The 23,766-nt window shown below is 50.3% G+C and overlaps 1 protein-coding gene and 1 long non-coding RNA gene across 7 annotated transcripts in view; one reads left to right on the forward strand and one right to left on the reverse strand.

Moving 5' to 3' along the window:
• Nucleotides 1-1,300: 1,300 nt before the first annotated feature.
• On the reverse strand, nt 1,301-5,674 carry LOC116567181. The gene is made up of 4 exons (XR_004276143.1): nt 5,587-5,674; nt 2,941-3,110; nt 2,197-2,355; nt 1,301-1,524 (listed from the first exon to the last, which is right to left on the reverse strand). It is a non-coding gene; the product is annotated as an uncharacterized LOC116567181 (long non-coding RNA).
• Nucleotides 2,773-23,766, forward strand: part of SPATA21 (spermatogenesis associated 21) — a 34,544-nt gene continuing 13,550 nt past the window's right edge. Inside the window, exons 1-12 of one of the 6 annotated variants that reach the window (XM_032302089.1) lie at nt 2,773-2,816; nt 2,967-3,055; nt 7,415-7,656; nt 9,786-9,937; nt 12,592-12,790; nt 15,552-15,814; nt 16,193-16,241; nt 17,327-17,787; nt 18,207-18,295; nt 20,579-20,716; nt 22,866-22,937; nt 23,055-23,172. In XM_032302089.1, coding sequence (XP_032157980.1) covers nt 7,537-7,656; nt 9,786-9,937; nt 12,592-12,790; nt 15,552-15,814; nt 16,193-16,241; nt 17,327-17,787; nt 18,207-18,295; nt 20,579-20,716; nt 22,866-22,937; nt 23,055-23,172 — 1,661 coding nt within the window. In that variant the 5' untranslated portion in view covers nt 2,773-2,816; nt 2,967-3,055; nt 7,415-7,536. Of the gene's footprint in view, nt 3,056-5,535; nt 5,594-5,751; nt 5,918-7,414; nt 7,657-9,785; nt 9,938-12,591; nt 12,791-15,551; nt 15,815-16,192; nt 16,242-17,326; nt 17,788-18,206; nt 18,296-20,578; nt 20,717-22,865; nt 22,938-23,054; nt 23,173-23,766 lie in introns of those variants that run through there. The other 5 variants (XM_032302087.1, XM_032302088.1, XM_032302086.1 and 2 more) reach the window with 5 other exon arrangements.

The following is a 23,766-nucleotide window of genomic DNA, read 5'->3' on the forward strand; positions in this document are numbered from 1 at the left end:
GAGAGAGGCTGACCTGAGCCACCCTTATCCTCACCCACCACGTGCCCAGTGTGACATCCACTCGACAAAAGACATAAGCCTCAAAAAAAGACTCCCAGTCCTCGTGGATTTTTCATAGAATGTCGTAGGGGATACATTTTGTCCTACCATAGTCAAGTTCTCCAAATCCCTTCTCCTCGGGGCGCCTGGGTGGCTCAGTGGGTTAAAGCCTTTGCCTTCAGCTCAGGTCATGATCCCAGAGTCCGGGGATCGAGCCCCGCGTCCGGCTCTCTGCACAGTCGAGAGTCAGCTCCCCTCCCCCGCCCCCGCCTGCCTCTCTGCTTGCTTGTGATCTTTGTCCGATAAATAAATACAATCTTAAAAAAAAAAAAAATCCCTTCTTCTCCTGTGCCATCCCTCATTCATTCGTTCCACTATTGTTTACTAAGTGATGGTGCTGATCCCGCCTTTGCTTCACTGAACGCCCCCGCACACTTGCTCCACCTGCGCATCCCCGCTCCGCGCTCTCCTTGTACTCACGCTGTAGAAGTTCTTTATTACAGAATTAATCTAATCTTTTAAAATATCTTTTTTTAAAAATTGTGGTAAAATATACATAGCCTATACTTGACGGCTTTAACCATTTTTAAGTGTGCAATTCAGTGGCGTTAAGTACGTACACAATATTGCATAACTATCACCACCATTTCCAGAATTTTTTCACCTTCCCCAACAGAAACTCTATACCCATTAAGCAATAACACCCCATTTCCCCCTAGCCCCAAGCCCCAGGTAACCTCTGTTCTGCTTTCTGTGTCTATGAAATAGCCTATTCTAGAAATCTCATGTAAGTGGAGTCCTCCGGTATCTGTCCTTTGAATCTGGCTAATCTCACTTTGCATAATGTTTTCAAGGTTCCTCTCTGTCCTAGCATCTAACAGAATTTCATTTCTTCTGACAGCTGTGGGAGCAGGGCAGTCCCCACTTTGTTTACCCACTCCTCTGTTGATGGACATTTGGGTTCTTTCCACCTTTTGGTTACTGTGAAGAATGCCACTAAGTTTGAGTCCCCGTTTTCAGTTCTCTTGAGTATTAATCTAGAAGTGGATTTACGGGGCCATATGGGAATTTTGTTTAAAGATTTTATTTGACAGAGAGACATAGCGAGAGTCGGAACACAGAGGCATGGGAGAGGGAGAAGCAGCCTTCCCGGTGAGCAGGGAGCCTGATGTGGGGCTCGATCCCAGGACCCTGAGATCATAACCTGAGCCAGAGGCAGACACTTAACGACTGAGCCACCCCGGTGCCCACCAAATGGTAATTTTATGTTTAGCTTTTTGAGGAGCCACCAACCTGTTTTCCTTAGTGGCTGCACCATGTTACGTTTGCACCAGCTCTGAACAAGGGTTCCGGTTTGTTCACATCTTCACCAATATTTATTTTCCATTTCTTTGATCACAGCCATCCTGGTGGGTGTGAAGTTAACGTTTCTTTATGTGAATTGCTTTAACCTCTAATTTCAACGTTGCTCATTATCGTGATTCTCTACAACAGAGAAGAAATTGAGAAATGGCCCAGAAAATGAGATTTCTTCTTCCCTCTTCTTTGATCCTGTCTCTCATCATCCTAAAGTCCTGGAGTGCCGAAGACAGAACTCCCCTTTGAAGGTGGAAGGGGAGAGATATCAAGAGGGTCAGGGAAGGTGCACTCCCCCTTGTATTCCCTCTCTCCAGCCATGAGCTTCTACTTTTTTTAAAGATTTTATTTATTTATTAGAAAGAGAGAGGCAGAGAGAGAAAGAGAGAGAGAGCACACGAGTAGGGGTGAGGGGCAGAGTGAGAGGGAAAAGGCAGACACCCCACTGAGCAGGGAACCCTACATGGGGCTCGATCCCAGGACCTTAAGATCATGACCTGAGCTGAAGGCAGCCACTTAACCAAATGAGCCACCCAGGGGCCCCAGACTGTGAACTTCCTGAATGCAGGACCCTGTCCCCTCTCATCTATGGGACCCTGTATTCAGCCACACAGGTTTGGGCACAGAGGCAGTGCTCAGAGAATGAATGAGTAAATGTGTGTGTGTTCCATTGGCTACATCCCAAAAGCAAGTGGCAATTTGGGGATGGGCCGCTGCGTTTTCTCTTTCACGCTCTGACCCCTTGCATCAATACTCACTGAACAACGGAGGGGCAGAGAGGGTAGCCAAGGAGTAAATCACCTGGACTCATTTAGAGAACTTCCAGTGGGGACGGCATCTACGACCAGCTCTCGAGAGCTGAACTTTGGGGTGGTGTCCATAGTCACCACCAAACTCCATCGTGTCCACTCTGGAAGCCAAGCAGCGTGTACACAGTAGCAGTCCGGCCTCTCCACGTGGCTGCCGTGTAAGAAGGTAAGAAGGTAAGAAGCCTTCCCCTCATAAACCTCGGAGGAAATCATCACTCCATGCCGAGGGGCAGCCTGGCTTCCGGTGTGTCAAAACACTGGCAGGTCAGTTCTGTGTAATACATGTTGGGTGTCAGCGTCACTGGGTGGAGCCAGCCCAGCTCCTGCTTTCATCGAGCGCGCAAACCAGAGGACACAGCGAGGAAAAGAGTACTTTAGGATGCACAGTGGGAAGGGCTAGGACAGAGGAATTCCCAGGGTCTGTGGGTGCCAAGAGGAGAGAGGCCCATCTTAGCCTGGGGCAGTCAGGGAAGGCTCTCCGGAAGAGGTTACAGCAGCGACATAATAATCCCTGTGAGGTAGGCAGGGCAAAGGTTGTTATCTCCATTGTGCAAGGGAGGGCACTGAAACTGCGACAAGTCCCAGGGAAACCACATTGTCCTGCAGCTGGAGGTCAGACAGTCCCTGGACTTTTTCTCAAACCCATAGCTGGACATTGCCCAAAATGCACCCCTAGACCTCTCTGGTGAGACCAACGGGATCTACTGTCTACTCCCAGGTTAATTACATTATTTACCAAACGAATTCAATTCAACCCAACAGGCAGAGTATAGGCTCAGAGAGAACCCATCCCAAGCATGAGGAGGTGAGCAGGGAGGCAAAGTCTTGCGGATTCATCCAGCTGCTTTCTGGTAGGTCCAGGGCCAGGGTGGGGGTTTGGTGTGGACAACTGTCCTTGGTGGCTTCCTGAAATATATATTATAGGTCACTTATTATTTTTCTTTGCTGCATTTTTCTTCCATCATAGACATTTATTTTTTTAAGGATTTTATTTATTTATTTGACAGAGAGAGAGAGAGAGAGAGAATCACAAGTAGGCAGAGAGGCAGGCAGAGAGAGAGAGGGAAGCAGGCTCTTTTATAAGTGTCCACTTATAAAAGTAACAAAACAATCTTGAAAAAGAATGAAATTGGAGAACTCCTCTACTTCCTGGTTTCAACACTCACTACAAAACTAGTAGAGTATAGTAGAATACTGAAAAAAGGCTAAATGTATAGATTAATGGAATAGAATTCAGGATCCAGAAATGAACCCTCACATTTATAGTCAGTTGACTTTCCAGAAGTGTGCCAAAATAATTCAATAGAGAAACCATGGTCTTTTCAACAAATGGTGCTGAGATGTCCACATACAGAAGAATGAAGATGGATCCCTACCTCACACCATATACAAAATGAATTAAAAATGGATCCTAGTTTTAGTGTAAGAGCGAATACTCAGAACTTTTAGAAGAAAACATAGATCTAAGTCTTCATGACCTTGGATTTATGTTCTAATAAATAATAATCTAATGGATTCTCCGAAATGACGTTAAAAGCTCAAGTAACAAAAGAAAAAAAATAGATAAATAAGACTTCAACAAAACTTAAAACTTTGTGCTTCAAAGGACAAAAAAGTGAAAATACAAGCACATCATGTGAGAAAATTTTGCAAATTATTTATCTGGCAAGGGACTCACACCTAGTAAGACTTACATCTATATAAAGAACTCTTACCATTCAACAGTAAAAAGACAACCCAGTTTATACATGAACAATGGACTCTAGTAGACATTTTCCCAGAGGAGCTATATGAATAGCCAGTAAGCACATAGAAAGATGTGCCATTGTGGGGCACCAGATTGGCTCGGTCAGTACAGCACACCACTCTTGATCTCTTGGAGTTGCCAGTTCAAGCTCTATGTTGGGCATAGAGATTACTTTAAAATATGTATTTATTTCTGAAGATTTATTTATTTTATTTGAGTGAGAGAGAAGCTGAGTGTGGGTGACAGGGGGAAGCAGAGAGAGTCTCAAGGAGACTCCGCACTGAGTCTGGGGATGGGGGAGGGCTTGATCTCATGACCCTGAGATCATGACCCAAGCCAAAACCAAAAGTTGGACATCCAGTGGACTTCACCACCCAGGAGCCCCAAAAACAAAACAACAACAACAAAAAAAGAATAAAGAAAGATACATGCTCCGTCTCATCAGCCATCAGGGAGATGCCAATCAAAACCGCAATGAGATACCACTTCATACCCACACCCACTAGGATGCCTAGAATTTAAAAAGGTCGATAATAACAAGTGTTGGTCAGGATGTAGGAAAGTTGGAACTCTCACATACTGCATCTGGGAATGGAAAATGATACAGCTCCCTTGGAAAACAGTCTGGCAATTACCCGAGACTAAACATAGAGTTAGCGTATGACCCAGCAATTACTCTCCTCGATATATAGTCAAGAGAAATGAGATCATATAACGCAAAAATCTGTACATGAATGTTTATAGCAGTATTATTCCTGATATCCCAGAAGTAGAAACATGCAAATGTCTATTAACTGATGAATGAATATAAACATGTAGTATGTTGGCTCTAAAAGGGAATGATGGGAGTAGGCTACAATGTGGATGAATCTTGACATTCTGCTGAGTGAAGAAGCCGGTGACCAAGGACTACATATCACATGATTCCATTTATGTGAAATGTCTGGAATGGGTAAACCTAAAAGGCAGAGAGTAGATTACTGATTGCCTACGGCTGGGGGTTGCTTGGGAGGATGGAGGTGATGGCTATGGGGTAGTGAGTTTTCTATTTAGGATGATAAAAATGTTCTAATATTGGGTGATGGTCAAACAATTCTTTGACTATATTTTTTTTACTTTTTAAAATTTTATTAATTACTTTTATTAGCATATAATGTATTATTTGCCCCAGGGGTACAGGTCTGTGAATCGTTGGGCTTACGCACTTCACAGCACTCACCATTTCACATACCCTCCCCAATGTCAATTTTGTGACTGTATTAAATGCCACTGAATTGTACACTATTTGAGAGAGAGAGAGAAAGAGCATGAGCAGGGTGGGGGCAGGCAGAGGGAGAAGGAGACTCCCCGCTGAGCGGGGAGCCCAACACAGGGCTCGATCCCAGGACCCCCAAGATCATGACCAGATGCTTAACCAACTGATCCACCCAGGTGCCCCTGAATTATACACTTTAAATGGGAGAATCGTATGGTATGTGAATTAAATCTCAATAAAGCTGTGAACAAAAAGAAAAGGCACCAAGTGCTCCAAAAGGAGAATATCGTCCATATGTACCAGCCACCCCCCCTCAATTCTGTCCTCAGATTCCACACCCTTCTATTAGGGCTGGGGACATCCCTTGTTCGAATGCTCACAGAGTTTGTAAGTTTCAGATGGGGACGGAGAGGGCGCTGGATCTCTTCTGGAAACTCCGCCCCCTTAAAATTTCAGCTTGTGGAATATTGGGGACTGAAGATTCTGAGGTGGAGATAGTGGACAATGGGGGGCGTGTTTGAGGGGGTCTGAAGGGGATTCCTCCAGATGGGTCATCTATCCCTGGGGCAGGAAGCGCTGGAGGAAAGGGGAATGCACAGGGAGTCCTCATGGGAGAGAGACAGGAAGAGAGAGGAACTCCCCAGGGAGAGGGAGGAACTTGGTCACAGTGCTGACTTCCTGTGCCAAGTGAGAGCCTAGACCCTTTGGGAGGTGGGCGCTGTGCCTGGGGTGGGCGTCCTACAGGAGCGGAGATCTTGTTTGCATTGTGGGGTGCTGGTGTAGCTGCGGGAAGGACTGGAGGGTAGGCAGGGGTGGGAGGAAAGGAGGAGGGAGTGGGGATTTGGGTTCGTGGCTGATGAGGGCATCTCCTCTGTGCCCCTGGTAAATGGTGAGAGACTTCTGAACACCCAGTGTACCCTCAGGGCTTTGTGCTGTGCCTATAGCTTGGGCACAGGTCCCTGAGACAGTTGTTGGTTGTGTAGGTAAACGAATGAGCAGCTTGGAGGCAAGATAATATGATGAGACAAGCAGGCTTGACAGCCTCACAGTCCTGGGTCTGAATCCAGATCTCCTGCAGGCTAGCTGTGCTGTATTGGACAAGACATTGGGCTTCTCTGAGCTTTAGGGCTAAACCCACTGACCTCACAGGGGCTTAGGAGAATACCGCTTGCAAACGTGCCCAGCAAATAGAGGGTTCCTTCGTGTCTGTTGGCTGGTCTGCCATGATTTAGAGTGAAAACACAATCAAGATCTCCACGACCCCACGGTCTCACGGAGGGGTAGGATTTCCCCTAGAAACTTGCTCACAGTAAAATGGGGTCTGTGATGCACCCATAGAAATATGAGCCTCAGAGGAGCTCAGAGGCTGGAGGGAGAGCTGGGGTGGCTGGAAGTTTGGAGAAGAGGTGGGAGGCTGAAGAAATGGGAGCGGGGGTTAGAGAGACAGAAGTGGGCTGCAGGTACAGAGGCTGGGGATCTGTGGGATTAGGATTGCGGGAGGCTGTCCAGGTTAAAAGAGCATGCTTATGTAGGGGATGGTCGTACAGCCTAATATGAGGTTGGATGGGAGAGGCAGGAGAGACACCAGGAAAGGCTTTAGAAAGGGATGTGTCCAGGGCAGAGGCAGCCGGGGGATGGGGGTGCTTTGGTGAACTACATATGCCATTGGAGTTCTTGGGGTTCTCCAAACAGATGTTCCCAACTTCTGTTCCTTAACCCCAAGAACTTGGAGTTTTCATCTATAACAACAGCAACCATGACATTCTTGGGCAGTCTTTAAAATGCATGTCTGAAATGTATACTAAAGGCTCTGAGAAGTCCTGCAACACAGCCTATTCTTATTCCTATTCCTATTCCAACTCTGCTCTTTCCAAACACATTTGGCATCAGAATGTTTTTTTGCAGTGCCCCTCGTGGGACCAATATTAGGATCAAAGAGCACCCATTAGGCAATGCTGTGGTAGAAGAAAGTACGTGTGTCTTGGGATCCAATAGGCTATGGTTTAATTCCTGTTCTGTGGCTCAGTTGGTGTCAGACCTTGGGCAAATCACTTTGCTTCCTAGAGCCTCTTTTTCCTCAGAGTCATTGTGAGAATTAGGAAGGATCTGTGGGTAAATTGGGTGTGGCCAGCTCTTTGGTTTCGATGCGTGCCCTTCAGAGCCAGGCCCGGCACTGACTCTTCTCTTCAGTCAGGCTTTCTGTTACAGGTTCCACGTGGGCTGCTGAAGCAGTGCTTAGTAATGAGCTTGATGGAACTTTGACTGGATTTCTCCTGTGGGACCACAGCAACTGATGCCCATCCCTGGGTACCCCCATTGGCTGTGGCACAATGGACAAGAAAATGTACGTGGAGGCAAGTATCAAGGCTCCTGGGGCCCAGCCAAGTCCTGGCATGAGCGCCACCAGCAAGAGGCCTGGTGCTGAGCCCACCATATCAGGAGTCAACCAGGTAGGGCCCTGCACCCCTTGTTCTGACCCTGCTATTCCCAGCAGTCACCTTTCCCCTCCCCTGCCCAGGCTCCCTCCCCAACTATTTTATTTTATTTTTATTTTAAAGATTTTATTTATTTATTTGACAGACGGAGATCACAAGTAGGCAGAGAGGCAGGCAGAGAGAAAGAGAGGAGGAAGCAGGCTCTCTGCGGAGCAGACAGCCCGATGCGGGGCTCGATCCCAGGACCCTGGGATCATGACCTGAGCCGAAGGCAGAGGCTTTAACCCACTGAGCCACCCAGGCGCCCCCCTCCCCAACTATTTTAATTAAGACTCAGTTACAAGTGATACAAAACCCAATTCAAACTGAATTAGGCAGAAATGAGAATATGTCTATCAGAAAATTTCAGGTATGGCTGGATCAAGGTGCTAGAGGAGTGTCCCTTGGTTCTGCCTTCCAACATGCCATTCCCTGGCAGACTCTCCCTGAAAGATGGCAAGGATTTCCCTGGCCACTCCAGACTTTAATCTTCTCATCTTACATCCTCTGGAATAGCATCCCCAAGAGGAAGAGAACCTCTTTGCAATAGTTGAAGAAAGTTTCTGGTACCACTGTCATTGGCCCACTGTCACATGCTTATCCCTGAATTAGTCACCATGGCAGAACACAGTGCCCTGGAGCTCTTGGTATAATGAAGTCAGAAATGGTACTCAGGTGGCTCCACTGACCCCACGAGCTGGCCCCCCCACCACACACACACAAAATGTGGCTTCTTTTACCAGGATAAATGCTGGATGAGTAAAATAAGAATTCCTACTTACTCTACTATGCAAATTCCATGGCGTCCAGTCCCTTTCTTTTTTTTTTTTTTTTTTTAAGATTTTATTTATTTATTTAACAGAGAGAGATCACAAGCAGGCAGAGAGGCAGGCAAAGAGAGAGGAGGAAGCAGGCTCACTGCTGAGCAGAGAGTCCGATGCGGGGCTCGATCCCAGGACCCTGAGATCATGACCTGAGCTGAAGGCAGCGGCTTAACCCACTGAGCCACCCAGGCGCCCCGTCCAGCCCCTTTCTAACCCTTATTCCCCTGGCAGCTGCTCCTGGCCTCTACCCATGACCCTCCCCAGCCCCCAGCCTGAGCTTTTATCACACTTCTGAACCTCTTTCCATCCATCCTTCTAAGTGCCAAGTGGCATGAACTGAAGAGCACAAAGAAGGCCCTCCTTCCCATCTAGTTTCCCCAGAACCAAAAATGTCCCCATAAAAAAAAGGTCAGCATTCTCATGGGTAAAGCATTGCCTTCTCCCTGTTGCTTTTGTTACAAATCATGGCTTCCCCTGGGGGCAGGGAGAGCACCTTGAAGGTGTGTGTATGTTGGGGGGGGTGGTCTTGGAAGGACGTTGGGGAAGACATTCAGGGCTTCCTTCACCTCTACCCCTGATTTATTTTTTAAATGAGCAAAGTCATGGGTCTCAGTCCCATTACATAACCATCTGTATGACCTTGGGCAAGCCTCTGCACCCCGTTGAGCCCCACTGTTGTGTGTGTGTCATGGTGAGGACCAACTGGGTTCAATCCTTAGAGGCACGGGCACAGGTCCTGCCTCCTGCAGTAGGTGACCTTGGTGTTGGCTTCCGGCACAGTCTTGCAGTAGAACAATTATCGATTGATTGAGCCAGGGCTTCTGGAGTTTGCTGACTCAGGTGAGGCTTGGAGCTAGCCCTAAGTCACTGGCTCCACTAGCGACTGATAGACCAAGATGGGCATCAAAGCCCAGTTCTAGAGCCTGAGCTCTGAAGCTGCGGAAATTGAGGATGGCTCTCTTGGATCTTCTCAGGGTGTTGATGTCCCCCGGGGGGTCCTTTGAGGCTAACCTCAGGGAGTCCCCTCTCCTAAGGTCCTACTCTGGATTTCAGCTTTGTGCTAGAGCCATTAGCGCTGAATGACAGCCTCTGGGCTCAGCCAGGTCTTAACACACAGCCACTCTCTCTAGGAGCCCCCTGTCTCCTCCTCACCTTTCTCCAGTCAGATACAGGATCTCCCTGCCTGTGAGGCCAGGACGATATGCAGGGAGAGGGAGGAACCCTCCAGAATGGGTACTTGTGGCCACCCTCGGGCCAGCGCCATGGACATCTCTGTTCCAGGTTGCACTCCCAGATTCTGCAGGGATGGACGGTGGGAAGCAGCCCTTTTCAGCCTCAGGAGGGCCAGAAAAGGGACCGAGACACAGGGAATCCTCAGAGGAGGGTCCTCTGGAGCTCAGGACCCAGGAGCAGACGTATCCGGCAGGACCAAGGTGAGCTGGGACTTCTTAGAGAAGGTCCAGGAGAGAACCCTGTGAGCCACCTGGGGGACAAGGATGTTGTAGGACTCCCGGCCTAAGATAGAAGCGCTCTTGCTTCTCTCTCATGCAGCATAAATCATGCTACATAATTACTCGTGGAACCTTTCATCTGCATTGCCTGACTAGACCACATGCTTCTTTGATGTGTCCTGCTCAGCCTCAAATCCCTCATGCCTGGGACTGGGACTGGCACATAGTAGATGCTCAATAAATATGTATTCACCAAATCAATGGAAGAATGAACAAAAGAGAGGGAAAAAAAAAAACCATTTACGTGCATTATTGTTACTGTTTTCTAAATACTGTACACTTTAAAAAAAAAAAGATTTTGTTTATTTGACAGACAGAGATCACAAGTAGGCAGAGAGGCAGGCAGAGAGAGAGAGAGGAGGAAGCAGGCTCCTGGTTGAGCAGAGAGCCCAATGTGCGTCTTGATCCCAGGACCCCGTGATCATGACCTCAGCCCAAGGCAGAGGCTTTAACCCACTGAGCCACCCAGGTGCCCCTAAATTCTGTACACTTTTATTTATTTTATTTTATTTTTTAAAGATTTTATTTATTTATTTGACAGATCACAAGCAGGCAGAGAGGCAGGCAGAGAGAGAGGGGGAAGCAGGGTCCCCGCTGAGCAGAGAGCCCGATGTGGGGCTCAATCCCAGGACCCCCGGATCATGACCTGAGCCGAAGGCAGAGGCTTTAACCCATTGAGCCACCCAGGCACCCCTACTGTACACTTTTAAACGTGTCTACAGTGAGAGTAATCTTGTTTATTTATTTATCTATTTAAATTGAGTGACAGTAAAGTTTATTGAGTAATAGTATGAAGTTTCGAAGAAGGAGAGGGCCCAAGAGTGTTGCCTTAATCTTTTTTAATTTTTTATTTTTATTTATTTATTTTTAAGATTTTATTTTTAAGTAATCTCTATGTCCAGCATAGGGCTTGAACTCATAATCCCGAGATCAAGAGTCACATGCTCCACCAACTGAGCCACGAAGGTACCCCTAAATAATTAGGCAAAGTTTTATGCAAGTTTTTTCCTCTGTCATGTCATTTTAAATATGAAAAAACTGGAAATGCCAAGATGCCTTAAATACCCACAATAGAGGGATGGTAAAGTCAAGTATGTTTATTTATAAAATACAGAATTTTAGGGGTCCCTGGTGGGTTCAGTCGGTGGAGTGTGCAACTCTTGTTCTCAGGGCTGTGAGTTCGAGCCCCACGTTGGGTGTAGAGATGACTTAAAAAATAAATAAGTAAAATAAAATATGGAATTTTATACTTTCTCTTTAAAAGTATGTTTATGAAAGCTTTTTTGGCAGGGAAAATTTAGGTTATAATCATCAAAAAAGGATTGCAAAACTATATATGAAATATGACTGTATTATGTAAAGTTGGGCAATTATTTGAAGATGATAATGACATAAATCCCCCACGACAATCACATATACACACCCATAGGAAGAAGCCTGGGCGAAGTACTCCAGGACATGAAAGTGGGATCTGAATGACACAGAGTCAAACCCTGAGCTGTCACCAGCAATTTGATGACTATAAGCTCGAGTCTTCAGTCTCAACCTCTCCGCGCAACCTCTCTGATTTTGCTTCTTTTTTCTTAAGATTTATTTATTTATTTGAGAGAGAGAGCGAGTGAAAGCAGTGGGAGGGGCAGAGGGAAAGAATCTCAAGCAGGCTCCCTGCTGAGCGTGGAGCCTGACCATGACCCTGAGATCATGACCTGAGCCCAAATCAAGAGTCAGATGCTGACTGACTGAGCCAGCCAGGCGGTCCAAGATTTATTTATTTTCTATTTAAAAAAAAAAAATTTATTTATTTATTTGACTGACAGAGATCTCAAGCAGGCAGAGAGGCAGGCAGAGAGAGAGAGAGAGAGGGAAGCAGGCTTCCGGTTGAGCAGAGAGCCCGATGCGGGGCTTGATCCCAGGACCCTGAGATCATGACCTGAGCCGAAGGCAGAGGCTTTAACCCACTGAGCCACCCAGGCACTCCTCCAAGATTTATTTATTTATTTATTTATTTATTTTTAAGATTTTATTTATTTATTTGACAGACAGAGATCACAAGTAGGCAGAGACACAGGCAGAGAGGAGGCAGAGAGGAGGAAGCAGGCCCCCCGCTGAGCAGAGATTCCCGATGCGGGGCTCGATCCCAGGACCCTGAGATCATGACCCAAGCCAAAGGCAGAGGATTAACCCACTGAGCCACCCAGGTGCCCCCAAGATTTATTTTTAAGTCATCTCTACACCCAACATGGGGCTCGAACTCACAACCCTGAGATCAGGAGTCACATGCTCTACCAACCAAGCCAGCCAGATGCTCCTGTTTTTTTCTTTTTTTCTAAACAAGAACAACAACAACAACAACAGTAATAATAATAATAAAATCCTAACTCCCCTAAACATTGACATCAAAGTGTTTGGGATTTGGAGAATTCATGTCAGTTCTTCATTCATCCTCTCCAGCATTAAGTATGCACCTATGGTGTACCTAGGTGTGGACAGGTACTCTGGGAACCACATAGGAGCCTACGAATATAAAACTGTGGCCCAATCCGGGAGCTGAGGTGTCACTTTTCTGTTCTCCCCAGGAAGAAGCAGTCAACTCCGGCCCCCCAGGAAGGGCCCAGGGAGCTGCAAGCAAGCCGGGGTCAAGCCAAGCCAGGAAGTGATCTGGGGGTGCTGCCTTCCGGGGTCCCTGCAGCACAGGAAAGGAAGGAGACCGAGGACCAGCGGGGGAGACAGCAGAACCCAGGGACGGTGAAGGGTCAGGCCCTCCAGAGCCACCAGGTAATGTCCATGGAGACGTGGGGAGGAGGGTACAGAATGACTGCCCCACAGGGAAGACGATGGAGCTTCCCCCCGTGCCCCACATTTTGATACACTTGTGTCTACTTCTCTCCATTCCCTGGAGATGTCAAGTGTCCCGTCTCTGTGGGCCACTGGGATATTCTGGATATTCTTAATTGCAAGACTGTGTAACCTGTTTCCAGAGTGGCCCCACGGTATGTCATCAGATGCTGGAGGTGGGGGTGAGTGGAGGGGTTCTGTGTACGAGAAAAATAGGGACACACTGGATGTAACCACACTCAGTGGTTTTCTTCAGTCTAGGATATCCTAGAAGCTGTTTCTTAGCCGCTGAGTGTTGTGGGACTTTGCAAGAGGTGGTTAGAGCTTGGTGCCTTTTTTAAGTTATTTGTCTACAAAATATCTTTTCACTTATTTTCATTTTAGGATTAATTCTTTTAAAGCTTCAGTGAGGTATGGGGAGCCTGGGTGCCTCAGTCAGCTAAGCATACAGCTCTTGGTTTCAGCTCAGGTCATGATCTTGGGGTCCTGGGATCGAGCCCTGCATCAGGCTCCGTGCTCAGAGCAGAGTCTGTTTGTTCCTTTTCCTTTCCATCCCATGCATGCGCTCTGTCTCAAATAAACAAATACAGTCTTTATTTTTTATTTATTTTTTTTTAAGATTTTATTTATTTATTTGACAGAGATCACAAGTAGGCAGAGAGGCAGGCAGAGAGAGAGAGAGAGGGAAGCAGGCCCCCCGCTGAGCAGAGAGCCCGATGTGGGGTTCCATCCCAGGACCATGGGATCACGACCCGAGCCGAAGGCAGAGGCTTTAACCCACTGAGCCACCCAGGCACCCCACAAATACAGTCTTTAAAAAAAGAGCTTCAGGGGTGCCTGGGTGGCTCAGTCCTTAAGCGTCTGCCTTGGGCTCAGGTTGTGATCTCAGGGTCCTAGGACGGAGCCCCGCCTCAGGCTCCCCGCTGCCTCTCTCTCTCCCACTCCCCTTGTCTGTATTCTCTCTCTCGCTGTGTCTCACTCCCTCCGTGTCAAATAAATAAAATCTTAAAATAAGTAAATAAATAAATAATAAATGGCAAGCTTCAGTGATGTTTTGGACGCACATCGTCACCCCTGAAGCAGTCACCACCATCAAGAAAATAAACGTAGGGACGCCTGGGTGGCTCAGTGGGTTAAAGCCTCTGCTTTCAGCTCAGGTCATGATCCAGGGGTCCTGGGATCGAGTCCCGCATCGGGCTCTCTGCTCGGCAGGGAGCCTGCTTCCTCCTCTCTCTCTGCCTGCCTCTCTGCCTACTTGTGATCTCTGTCTGTCAAATAAATAAATAAAATCTTAAAAAAAAATGAAAAACACATTTAAAAAAAATTAAAAAATAAACGTAGCTGTCCCCTCCTCACCAAGTTTCCTCATGCTCCTTGTCATCCCTCCTCCCACCCACCCCCATCCGTCCCCAGGCCACCTCTGATCCACACTTTTTGCTACAGATTTGTTTGTCGTGCCTGGAATTTTACACAAACGGAAGGGGACAGGGTACATTTCTTCTGCCCAGCGGCTTTCCCTCAGCACGATTATTTTGAGATTCACGCAAGCTCTTGAGGTCTCAAAACAGCCTCCTTTTTGACGCGGAGTGATAGTCCAGGCCGCTGCACACAGACACCTCCATCCAGACACCTGCACACAGACACCTTCATTTTTTCACCTACCCATGGCCATATGGTTCCTTCTCACTTTTTGATTCTGAAAAAACAAAACAAAATAAAAAAACTTCTGCAAAGATTCGTGTCCACAGGAGCAAAGGCTTTCATTGCTCTGGAGCAAATACCCCCCTCGGTGTAGAAGGGATCCTATGGTAGGTGTATATGGCTCTTACTAAGAAAACGCCAAAGTCTTCCCCAAAGCGGTTGTGTCTTTTTCCAACCCCAGCAGAATTTCAGCTGAGCCACATCCTCCCCAACACTTGGTAGAGCCGGTCCTTAATTTTAAGTGTTCTAATAGGTGTCTAGTGGGCTGTCATTGTGGCCTTAATTTTCCTTTTTTAAAAGTTTTTCTTTTTCTTTTCTTTTTTTTTTTTTTTGGACACAGTTAGAGAGCACAAGTGGGCAGAGCAACAGGCAGAGGCAGGGCGAACTCCCGCTGAGCAGGGAGCCCGATGTGGGGCTCCATCCCAGGACGCTGGGATCGTGACCTGAGCCAAAGGCAGTTGCTTAGCCAACTGAGCCACCCAGGTGCCCCTCATTTTCCTGACTTATTTGAGAGAAAAAGAATGAGAGGGAGGAGGGGCAGAGGGAGAGGGAAAGGCAGACTCCCGGGTAAGTGCAGGGAGCCCAAGCGGGGCTCGATCCCGGGACCCCGAGATCACGACCTGAGCCGAAGGCAGAGGCTTTAACCCACTGAGCCACCCAGGCGCCCCAAGAAGGATTCTTGTATTTTGAACATTCCTTGGGAAATACCAAGGAGTTTGGGATTTAAAGGGAACCATCTCAGTTCCTCCAGGCTCCCGTTCTATGCCGCAGAGAAGCATGGACCATGACTTTGGGTAGGCTGTGACTCCTGTGGGCCTTAGTGTCCTCATCCCTGAAAATGAGGCTTTGCTACTTCTAGGGGTGCTGAGAGCACTCAGTGAGAGAACACTCGCCGTGTCTGGATCACGATAAGCCTAGGATGACCAGCTTCCAGGCCAGCATTGAGGTTCACCTGGGAGCCAGGCTCAGGCTCCTCATTTTGGTGTCTTGTCCTCGGCAGGGCCAGGAGTGTCAGCCCATCCCAGGTCACCAGGCAGCTCATGCGGCAGACATAGTGCAGCCAGTGGACACTTCTTGCACCTTGGACAGCTGTGGGCAGCCACGGGGAGACAAGATCCCCAAGGAGTTGGACACCCCCCACATCAGGCCACAGGAGGACATTTCCCAGGAGGCAGTGCCCCTGATACCCTTGGCAACTCCAGAGGAAAAGACAGCCAACTCCTTCCCACCATCCACGCCAGGACCTGACCCACCCAAAGGAAGGTAAGCCATCCTCTGATGCCCTCCCCTACCTGACCCCTGACCCAACAAGATCACACTTCTGTTAAGTTACAGGTGAGGTGAATTCTAGCTCCTGACCTGATGTAGGACCTTGGGCAAGCCATGCCCCTCTAGGCCTCAGTTTCCCCATCTGTAGGATACTTCTAACACCAGAATTCTTTGTTCTGCAAACCTGTACTTTAAGGGCCTCGTCCCAACATGGGGATGTGAGGGAATGAGGGGTCCCTCTGAGATTATGAGCCTGGAGAGATGAGGCTGGGGTAGTGGGCCTGAGTGTCCTGGGGGCGGAGGGAAGGTCAGTGCAGAGGATGAGCCTTGCACTGAGCCGCTCTGCCACCCCAGGGTCTCTTCCTTGTTTAGGGTCAAGGCCATGGAGACCCAACCAGCACCAGGGCCTGTTCCTGCACTGGTAAGTAGAGCCAGAGTTGGGGTGGGGAGGGCGCCTGCTGGGAATCAGGAGGAGGGAGGAGGCAGAGGAGGGACTGGGCTGGTATCTGGAATCCAGCTGGGGAAGGTGTGAGTGAGCCTGTGTGTCTGTGTGAGTGTGCACACGTGTGTGTGTTTGCATGTGTGCATGCACACGTGTGTGCATCTTGGGCGGGGGCAAAGGATGTCCTTAGACTCTGGAGCTTGGAAACAGGAGCAGAACCCTGGGCTGGTAGCTGGTAGCTAATGGGATTTGTCAGGGGAGATTTTATTTTTTTAAGGTTTTTATTTATTTATTTATTTGGCAGAGATCACAAGTAGGTAGAGAGGCAGGCAGAGAGAGGAAAGGAAGCAGGCTCCCTGCTGAGCAGAGAGCCCGAAGAGGGGCTTGATTCCAGGACCCTGGGATCAGGACCTGAACCGAAGGCAGAGGCTTTAACCCACTGAGCCACCCAGGCGCCCCTACGAGTGATTTTAGTTGGAAGGAAAGTAATATAGCATGTTTCTGCTGATGGACAAAATAGAGCTGGTGCTTTAGGGACAGGAGCTGCTTCTCATGTGGGACAAAGGGCTGGGCAGGGGTGTGTGCGCTGGAGGTAGGCTGGGGATGACCCGTCCGTGTCATAGGAGGGACAGAAGCAGGAGATGGCTAGATTTGTCGGATGAATGAGTGGGCGTTTATTAAGTGCCTGCCACGTGTCGTCCCTGGGTAGTCATGGATAAAGGAGGCAGACAAGGTCCTGCTCACATGAAGCTTACCTTCTGGTCAGGTCGGCAAACAACAGGTTACTGACAAGACCACTGAGGCTGTGCTGATCCCGGGGACAGAAATAAATGAAAGGTGGGGCAGGGAGTGACTTACTCAAGCCCCCCAGGCTCACAGTGCTGGAAGGCGGGGGAGCCAAGGTCAAGTGCAGGGAGGAGCCTCGTGGGGTGCATAGGAGATTTGGAGGGCATCGTCCAGGGGCCCAGAGAGGAAGAGCACTGCGAGGTTGCCCTGGAGAGTGAAGGGCAGGAGACGCTCTGTGGGACAGTCTGGCTGGATTCCCTCTCCTGTGCTGTCCCCAGGAGGTGAGGGGCACTGCAGAGAGGAAGGATCTGGACCCTGTGCAGAAGCAGCCTCGGGAGCCCACGGTGGCTATGGGGGCCCAGAACCTTGGGAGCCTTCGGCAAGGCTTCATGAAGTGCTTACTGGAGGTGGAGGAGGAGGAGGTCACACATCGGAGGGCTGCCAAGGCCCGGGCCCTGCCAAACCGGAAGTCCCCCAGGACCCTGACCCCTGTGCCCTCCTCGGCCCCAAGCCTGCCTCTGACCCTGCCTCAGACCCCTGCCTCGGCCCCTGCGATGGCCCCATCCTGGGCCCGGTCGCCAGCCCCCGGGCCAGTCCCTGTCCCTGCCCCTGTGGGATCCCCGGTCCCGGCCTCAGGGCTGGTCACAGCCCTGCCGGCCCCCACCCTGGACGTGGGCTGGAGAAGGGCAGAACTCTTGCACCCGAGTGGAGAGAGGAGCCTGAGCAGCACCAAGACACGGTAGGAGTCACCCCCAAAAAAGAGCGCCCGAGGTCAGAGCTGGGGTCCCAGGGTCCCTGGCATCTTCCTTCCAGACTCTCGTCCCCGTCACCGCACCTGTTCCTTCTCGTGTGTCCCCTCTTCATTTCTCACTTCTGCTCCCCCACCCCCATCCCCATTTCTGCCAGCTTCTCTCTTTCTAATCTAAGTCCCCCTAAGGGACACGGAGGCGTGTCCCTTCCCCTCATGTCCCCTCACTCCTGCCTCCTCCTCCCCAGGGTCACTCTGAGCCTCTCCTGACCTCCCAAAGCCTCCCCCAGGGTCCTTCCCATGCCCTCCTCTGCCCCACCCTCCCCCCTTGCCCGCCTCTAGCTTCTGGGGGTGGCCCCGGGCAAGGGTGACTGGGTGTGTGCCCTGTGTCTGGGGTCTGTCCTCTGTAGGCAGGAGCTGGAGGAGCGCGGCCTCCTCAAGCTGTACCAGAGCTGGGATGAAAGGTTCGAGGAGCATCTCACCCTGAGGCAAGAGGAAGGTGAGGGCCGGCCTGCCCAGGGAAGCACCTCCAGTGGCAGAAGGCTCAGTCCTGGGGGGATGGGGCGCTCCACACCACACCGCTGACCTGAGGCCCACCGCAGCCCTGTGTTCTGGGCCTGGGGGAGACTTCCTGGCTAGGGAGACGGTGCGGGGTGGCAGCTGGCCGTGGGAGTCTGAGTCCCTGCTAGGCCCTCTTCCTTGGGGTCCAGTCCTCTTCCGGAACTGCCTCCTTGAGTAAACAGGTCAAACCCAGCAAGGTTCTTCAGGCTTGGAGGCATTTCTGCCTCCCTCCATCCAAGCCCACTCTGCTGGTCCTCTGGAGGCCACTTGGATGGGAGACAGGGTTCCAGGGCCCCCCCGTCCGCCCTAGACCGTCCCTCACCATTTAACAAGACCAGCTGCCCTGGACAAGTCCCATTTCCTGCCACATCCCGCCCCCTCCCAAAAGTTTTAAAGTTCTGAATACCCACCTGGGGGAGGCCCTGGGCCCCACGACTCCACTGGCCACGAGAGGGAGGAGGAGGGACTGCTGACTCCGTGAGCTCCATGGGTTTCCTGCAGCCCCGCTACACCCCGCCCCAGCCCCAGAAGAGCAGGGATCAGTCCTCCCTCCACCCTTGACTCCTCCCCTAAATCTGTGACCCTCTCCACTGGCCCCTTCTGATTTCCCTGAATGCCCTCTCCAGCTCCCCATGACCGCTTCCTGGGCGCTGGCTCCTTCCAGCATTACAACTCTCGAGCCATTTTCAAAACGGCCCCGCGTCCTTGAGCAGAGTTCACGGACAAGGTGCCGCTGTGGCTTAGAGACCCGGGCTTTCCACCATGCCCCGCAGCCCTCTCTGGCTGCTCTGCTCTCATAGTCCAAACCACGGGGCATTTTGCCCACGCCTGCTTTTAAGAGCTGTTCTTGTCTTACCCCTTTTTTTTTTTTTGGCATGCCTGCCCTTGGGGGGTCACCGCTCACCCCAACCCGAGCTCCCTAGTGCCCCCTCTGTCCTCATCTCAGTTCTGTGTATCCGACGTCAGAGTCTCTTACGTGCCAGACACTGAATTAACACAACTGCTCTCGGAGGATGAGCCGTTTTGTCCATCTCACAGATGAGAAAATCGAGTCTCAGAGAAGTACGGTGGCTTGCCCGTGGCAGTTGTGTGGTTTGCTTGGGCTGCCGTAACACAGCAGCATGGGGTGGCTGAGCATTTCTTTGCTCAGAGCTCAGGAGGTCGCAAACCAAGCAGATCTCAGATCAAGGTGGCGGCAGAATGGGGTTTTTTTTTGAGGCCCCTCCCCTCGCCTTGCTGGTGACCGCGTGGACCCTCCTGTGTCCTCATGTGGTCTCACGTGGCCTTTCCTCTGTGCACAGACATCCCTGCTGTCTCTCGTGTTTCCGCATTTCCTTTTCTTGTAAGGACACCAGTCGGACCGGAATAGGGCCCACGCTACTATCTCATTTTAACTTACCCACCTCTTTTTTTTTTTTTTAATATTTTATTTATTTATTTGACAGACAGAGATCACAAGTAGGCAGGGAGGCAGACAGAGAGAGAGGAGGAAGCAGGCTCCCCGCTGAGCAGAGAGAAAGGCCCTGTCTCTAAATACAGTCCCATGCTAATGTCCTGGGGCTCAGGGCTTCAGCATAAGAGTTTCAGTGGGATGCAGTTCAGGCCAAAGCAGCCACCCAGCTTATTATTAAAGGGCAGACCCAGACCCCTCCCTCGGTCTGTTGATTCTGCCGACATTTGGCTGCGGGCTGAGAAGTCAGGTGCAGCTTTTGGTATCAAGCTATCCTGGAAAGCACGTCCATGCGGATAAGTGACCACAGAGCACCAAAGTCAAAGGCACAGACTTAAGGGTCAGAAAGACCTACCTGGTCACCTAATCTTTAAGCCTCAGTTTCCCTATCGGGACAAAAGGAACAAGCATCCCACTCTTATGAGGCCATTGTAAGACTTTAATGAGAAGGTGGCCATGAAGAGCCTAGCACAGTGCCTGGCACATAGCAGGGATGCCCTAAGGTGGTTGTGCTCCTGGCACAGAGTGAAAGTCATTAAGGAGCTTAGGTGTTGGCACACCTGCTGAGACCTTGGCCTGACCTTGGGATAGAGAGTGGAGTGAGTTAGTGGGATGGCGCCTTCCACTATGGCTGTTTAAGCTGCCCCTGCCTCTCCATCCAGTCACGGTGGTGAAGGATGCTGGGCAGGAGGGTGGTTGGAAGGTGGGGGCGTTGGATGGTGGGAACAAGGCGTGTCCCCGCCTCCCGTGACCTCCGCCACCCCACCACAGCCTTCCGCAGTTACTTTGAGATCTTCAATGGCCATGGCGAGGTGAACGCACAGAACCTTGGCAACATCCTGCTGCTTGTGGGCATCTCCCTCACGCCGGCTCAGGTACAGGACGCCCTGAGGAGTGCCGACATCGATGGTGAGTGACAGGAGGCGCCACTCTGAGTCCTAGGCAGGGCCAGCAACGGGAGACCTTTCTTTCTGGCCCTGCAGGCCTCCACGCTTCAAGGGGCCTGCACATGGTTTAATACTCTGCTGTTGCAGTCTGGAAATTCTTCATAAATTTTTGAGTGAGGGACCCCATCCTGCATTTTTATTTTCCACTGGGGTCCCATCGCTCTGGGCCCCCAAAGTTAATGCTCTCTGAGTACCTACTCAGCACCGGGTTCTGGGCACCTGGAGATGGCCATGACCTATCTTCTGACCCTAGGATGTAGGTGGTATCTGAGAGACCTCCCTTTTAGGCCTGTGTGTGTGCTTCGTGGGACCTTCTCCCATGACCGGGTCACTCATTTGACCAGCTATGTGACCTTGGACAAATCAGTGAAGTTGGCCAGGCCTCGGTTTCCATACAATGGGGCTGATAGCATCCATCTCAGCAGGCTGCTGGAAAGCAAGTGAGATAATCCAGGCAGAGCATTGAGCCCAATGCCTGGTACACAGAACGTATTGCTAAGACATTGAGCTGCTAGTGTTCGTCATCCAGGAAATATTTATTAAGTACGCACTGTGTGCGCCTTCCTGATCTGGGCACTGAGAATAAAGAGACGGGTAAGGCCCATGAGCCCTGCCCTCGAGGTGCTCATAGAGACAGGGACACAGAAGAGTCACCAAAGGAAGCAGCACTTCAGGTGGCTTAGAGGGAGGGATCAGGAAGGAAGACTTCCTGGAGGAGGTGATGACCAAGCCAAATTGTAAAAGATTAAATAGCGGTTAGGCAGGGAGGGAAGAAAAAAGGGCATCCCCCGTGATAGAAATAAACGAGACAAAGGGAGGAGGATACAGGGCGAGGGGAATTCCACGTGGTTTGCTTGGCTAGATGCAGGGCGTGGGGAGCCGTGGAGCTATAAGGGGCCTGGGCTCCTGGCCACTACCGGTCTGGCTCTGCTTCCTCCATCACCACATCCATACACACAAGCCAGGAACCACCTTAGCTCTGCCCCTATGTGACTCTTGGCAAAAGCTTCCTTTTTCTCTATGCCTCAGGCCCCATCTGTGACGTGGGGATAAGAGTATTAGGCACCTCCAGGGGGTGGTTTTCAGGATTAGAGACCATTTATTCATTTGTCTAGTAGCTCAGGAAACATCTGCTAAGACTTGTCTGTCTTTTTTTTTTTTTTTTTAAAGTTTTATTTATTTAAGGAATCTCTACCCCAAATGTGGGGCTCAAATTCAAAACTCTGAGATCAAAAGTCACATGTTCCTCTGGACTGAGCCAGCCAGGTGCCCCCCAAAACTACCTGTTTTAAGCCCTGAGGACACAGTACAGAACAAAGAACACAGTACAGACCCTTTTGGCATCTCCATTAAATTCCAGATCTTACAAGTGTGTGGTTGAAACACAGGGTTTTATGAGAATGTGTAGTGAGGCAGTTGACACAGTCAGGTCTGACTTCTCTTGGGGAAGGGATGATCAAGAAGAAGCACGTGTAGGATGTTTACTAAAGAGTTAGAGGGCAGTAGAGAAGATTCCAGGAAGAGGAAGCAGCATGTGCAAAGGCCCGGAACAGGGAACATGGCCCCAGTGGAAGAACAGGTTCATGCTGGGGGCCCTTGGCACCAGGTGAGACTGGAGACAGGTAATAGGCAGGTCCTGCAGGGCCTTGAAGGCCGAGGTGGGAATCTTGCGGGTACCTAATTCTCATGCAGTGACTAGCACGTGGCAATAATGACAGTTGCTGACATTTACTGAGCTTGTATAATACCCACGGCTCTGTTCTAATCACATTGCTTCATTTGTTCTCCCATGAGGTAAGTATTATGGTTATCTCCACTCTCTAGGTAAGAAAGCTAAGGCTTAGAGGGGTTGGGGGCTTTGCCAAGGTCACACGGATAGTAAGTGGTGGACCAGGGATGGGAACTCAGACTGCTGCCCTGAGTTCTAGAAGCTTCCAACCCAGGCACCCCTAATTTTCACCTTCTACTTTGCTGTGTGCAGCGCACTGAATATGTGTCTTCTTTGTGTTTTATAATCAAACCCATTGAGTACATGCTAACATGCTCGGGGTGCAGTGCCTGCACCCACTCTGGCAGGCCCTTGCCCACTGTTATACCCCTGGCCTCCACAGGAGATGGTCACGTAGGCTTCAAGGACTTCTTGGCTGTGATGACAGACACCAGGCGCTTCTTCTGCTCTGTGGGTGAGCAGGGGTGAGCCCAGAGGAGTCAGAGCTCGGGGAGGGGCCTGGTGGCTGGTGGGACCAGTTGGCCTCCAGAACTACGGAATGGTAACAGCAGACATCTTCCCATGTCCCCAGAGCAGAATGCCCTGACGGACATGGCTCCCCCAAACCCCCACACTCTGCTCTTTGAGATCCTGTCCCTGCTGGTGGAGATGCTGGCCTTACCGGAGGCGGCCTTAGAAGAGATCACCAAGTGAGTGCGGCCGGTGGTTGTGGGTGGAGGGTGACAGACACAGAAATGGCACCTAGTATTGTGACAGCTGAAGAATTTTGATAGTTAGGACTCTTAGTTGCAAGTGAAAGGCACCCAAATAAAATTGGCCTAAGCAAAAGGGGAATGTATTGGCTCACATAATGGATCATGGCCTCAGGAATGGCTGGATCCAGGAGATCAGATGATACTCTTTTAAGGTTTTATCTCTCCTACCCATCTCTGTACCATGGTTTCAAGCTCAACTAGGTCAGGGCGCCTGGGTGGCTCAGTGGGTTAAGCCTCTGCCTTCAGCACAGGTCATGATCTCAGGGTCCTGGGATCAGGCCTTGTGTTGTGCTCTCTGCTCAGTGAGGAGTCTGCTTCTCCCTCTCCCTCAGTGGGAAGGATGGCAACTGGCAGCCCTATACTCACACCCGCCTAGCTGAACCAATTCAACAGCAAGAGGAATACTTTCTTGCAGTACCCAGAGGACAATCTCAGAATGGGTATGTGACAGAGACTGCCTGGAGCCAGAGAACGCTGGAGATGAAAGCCTCCCCATGTTTCCAGACTGGGCTGGGTGGAGGTGGTGGT

This window comes from Mustela erminea, chromosome 10 (assembly GCF_009829155.1).
Source record: "Mustela erminea isolate mMusErm1 chromosome 10, mMusErm1.Pri, whole genome shotgun sequence".
Lineage (NCBI taxonomy): Eukaryota > Metazoa > Chordata > Mammalia > Carnivora > Mustelidae > Mustela > Mustela erminea.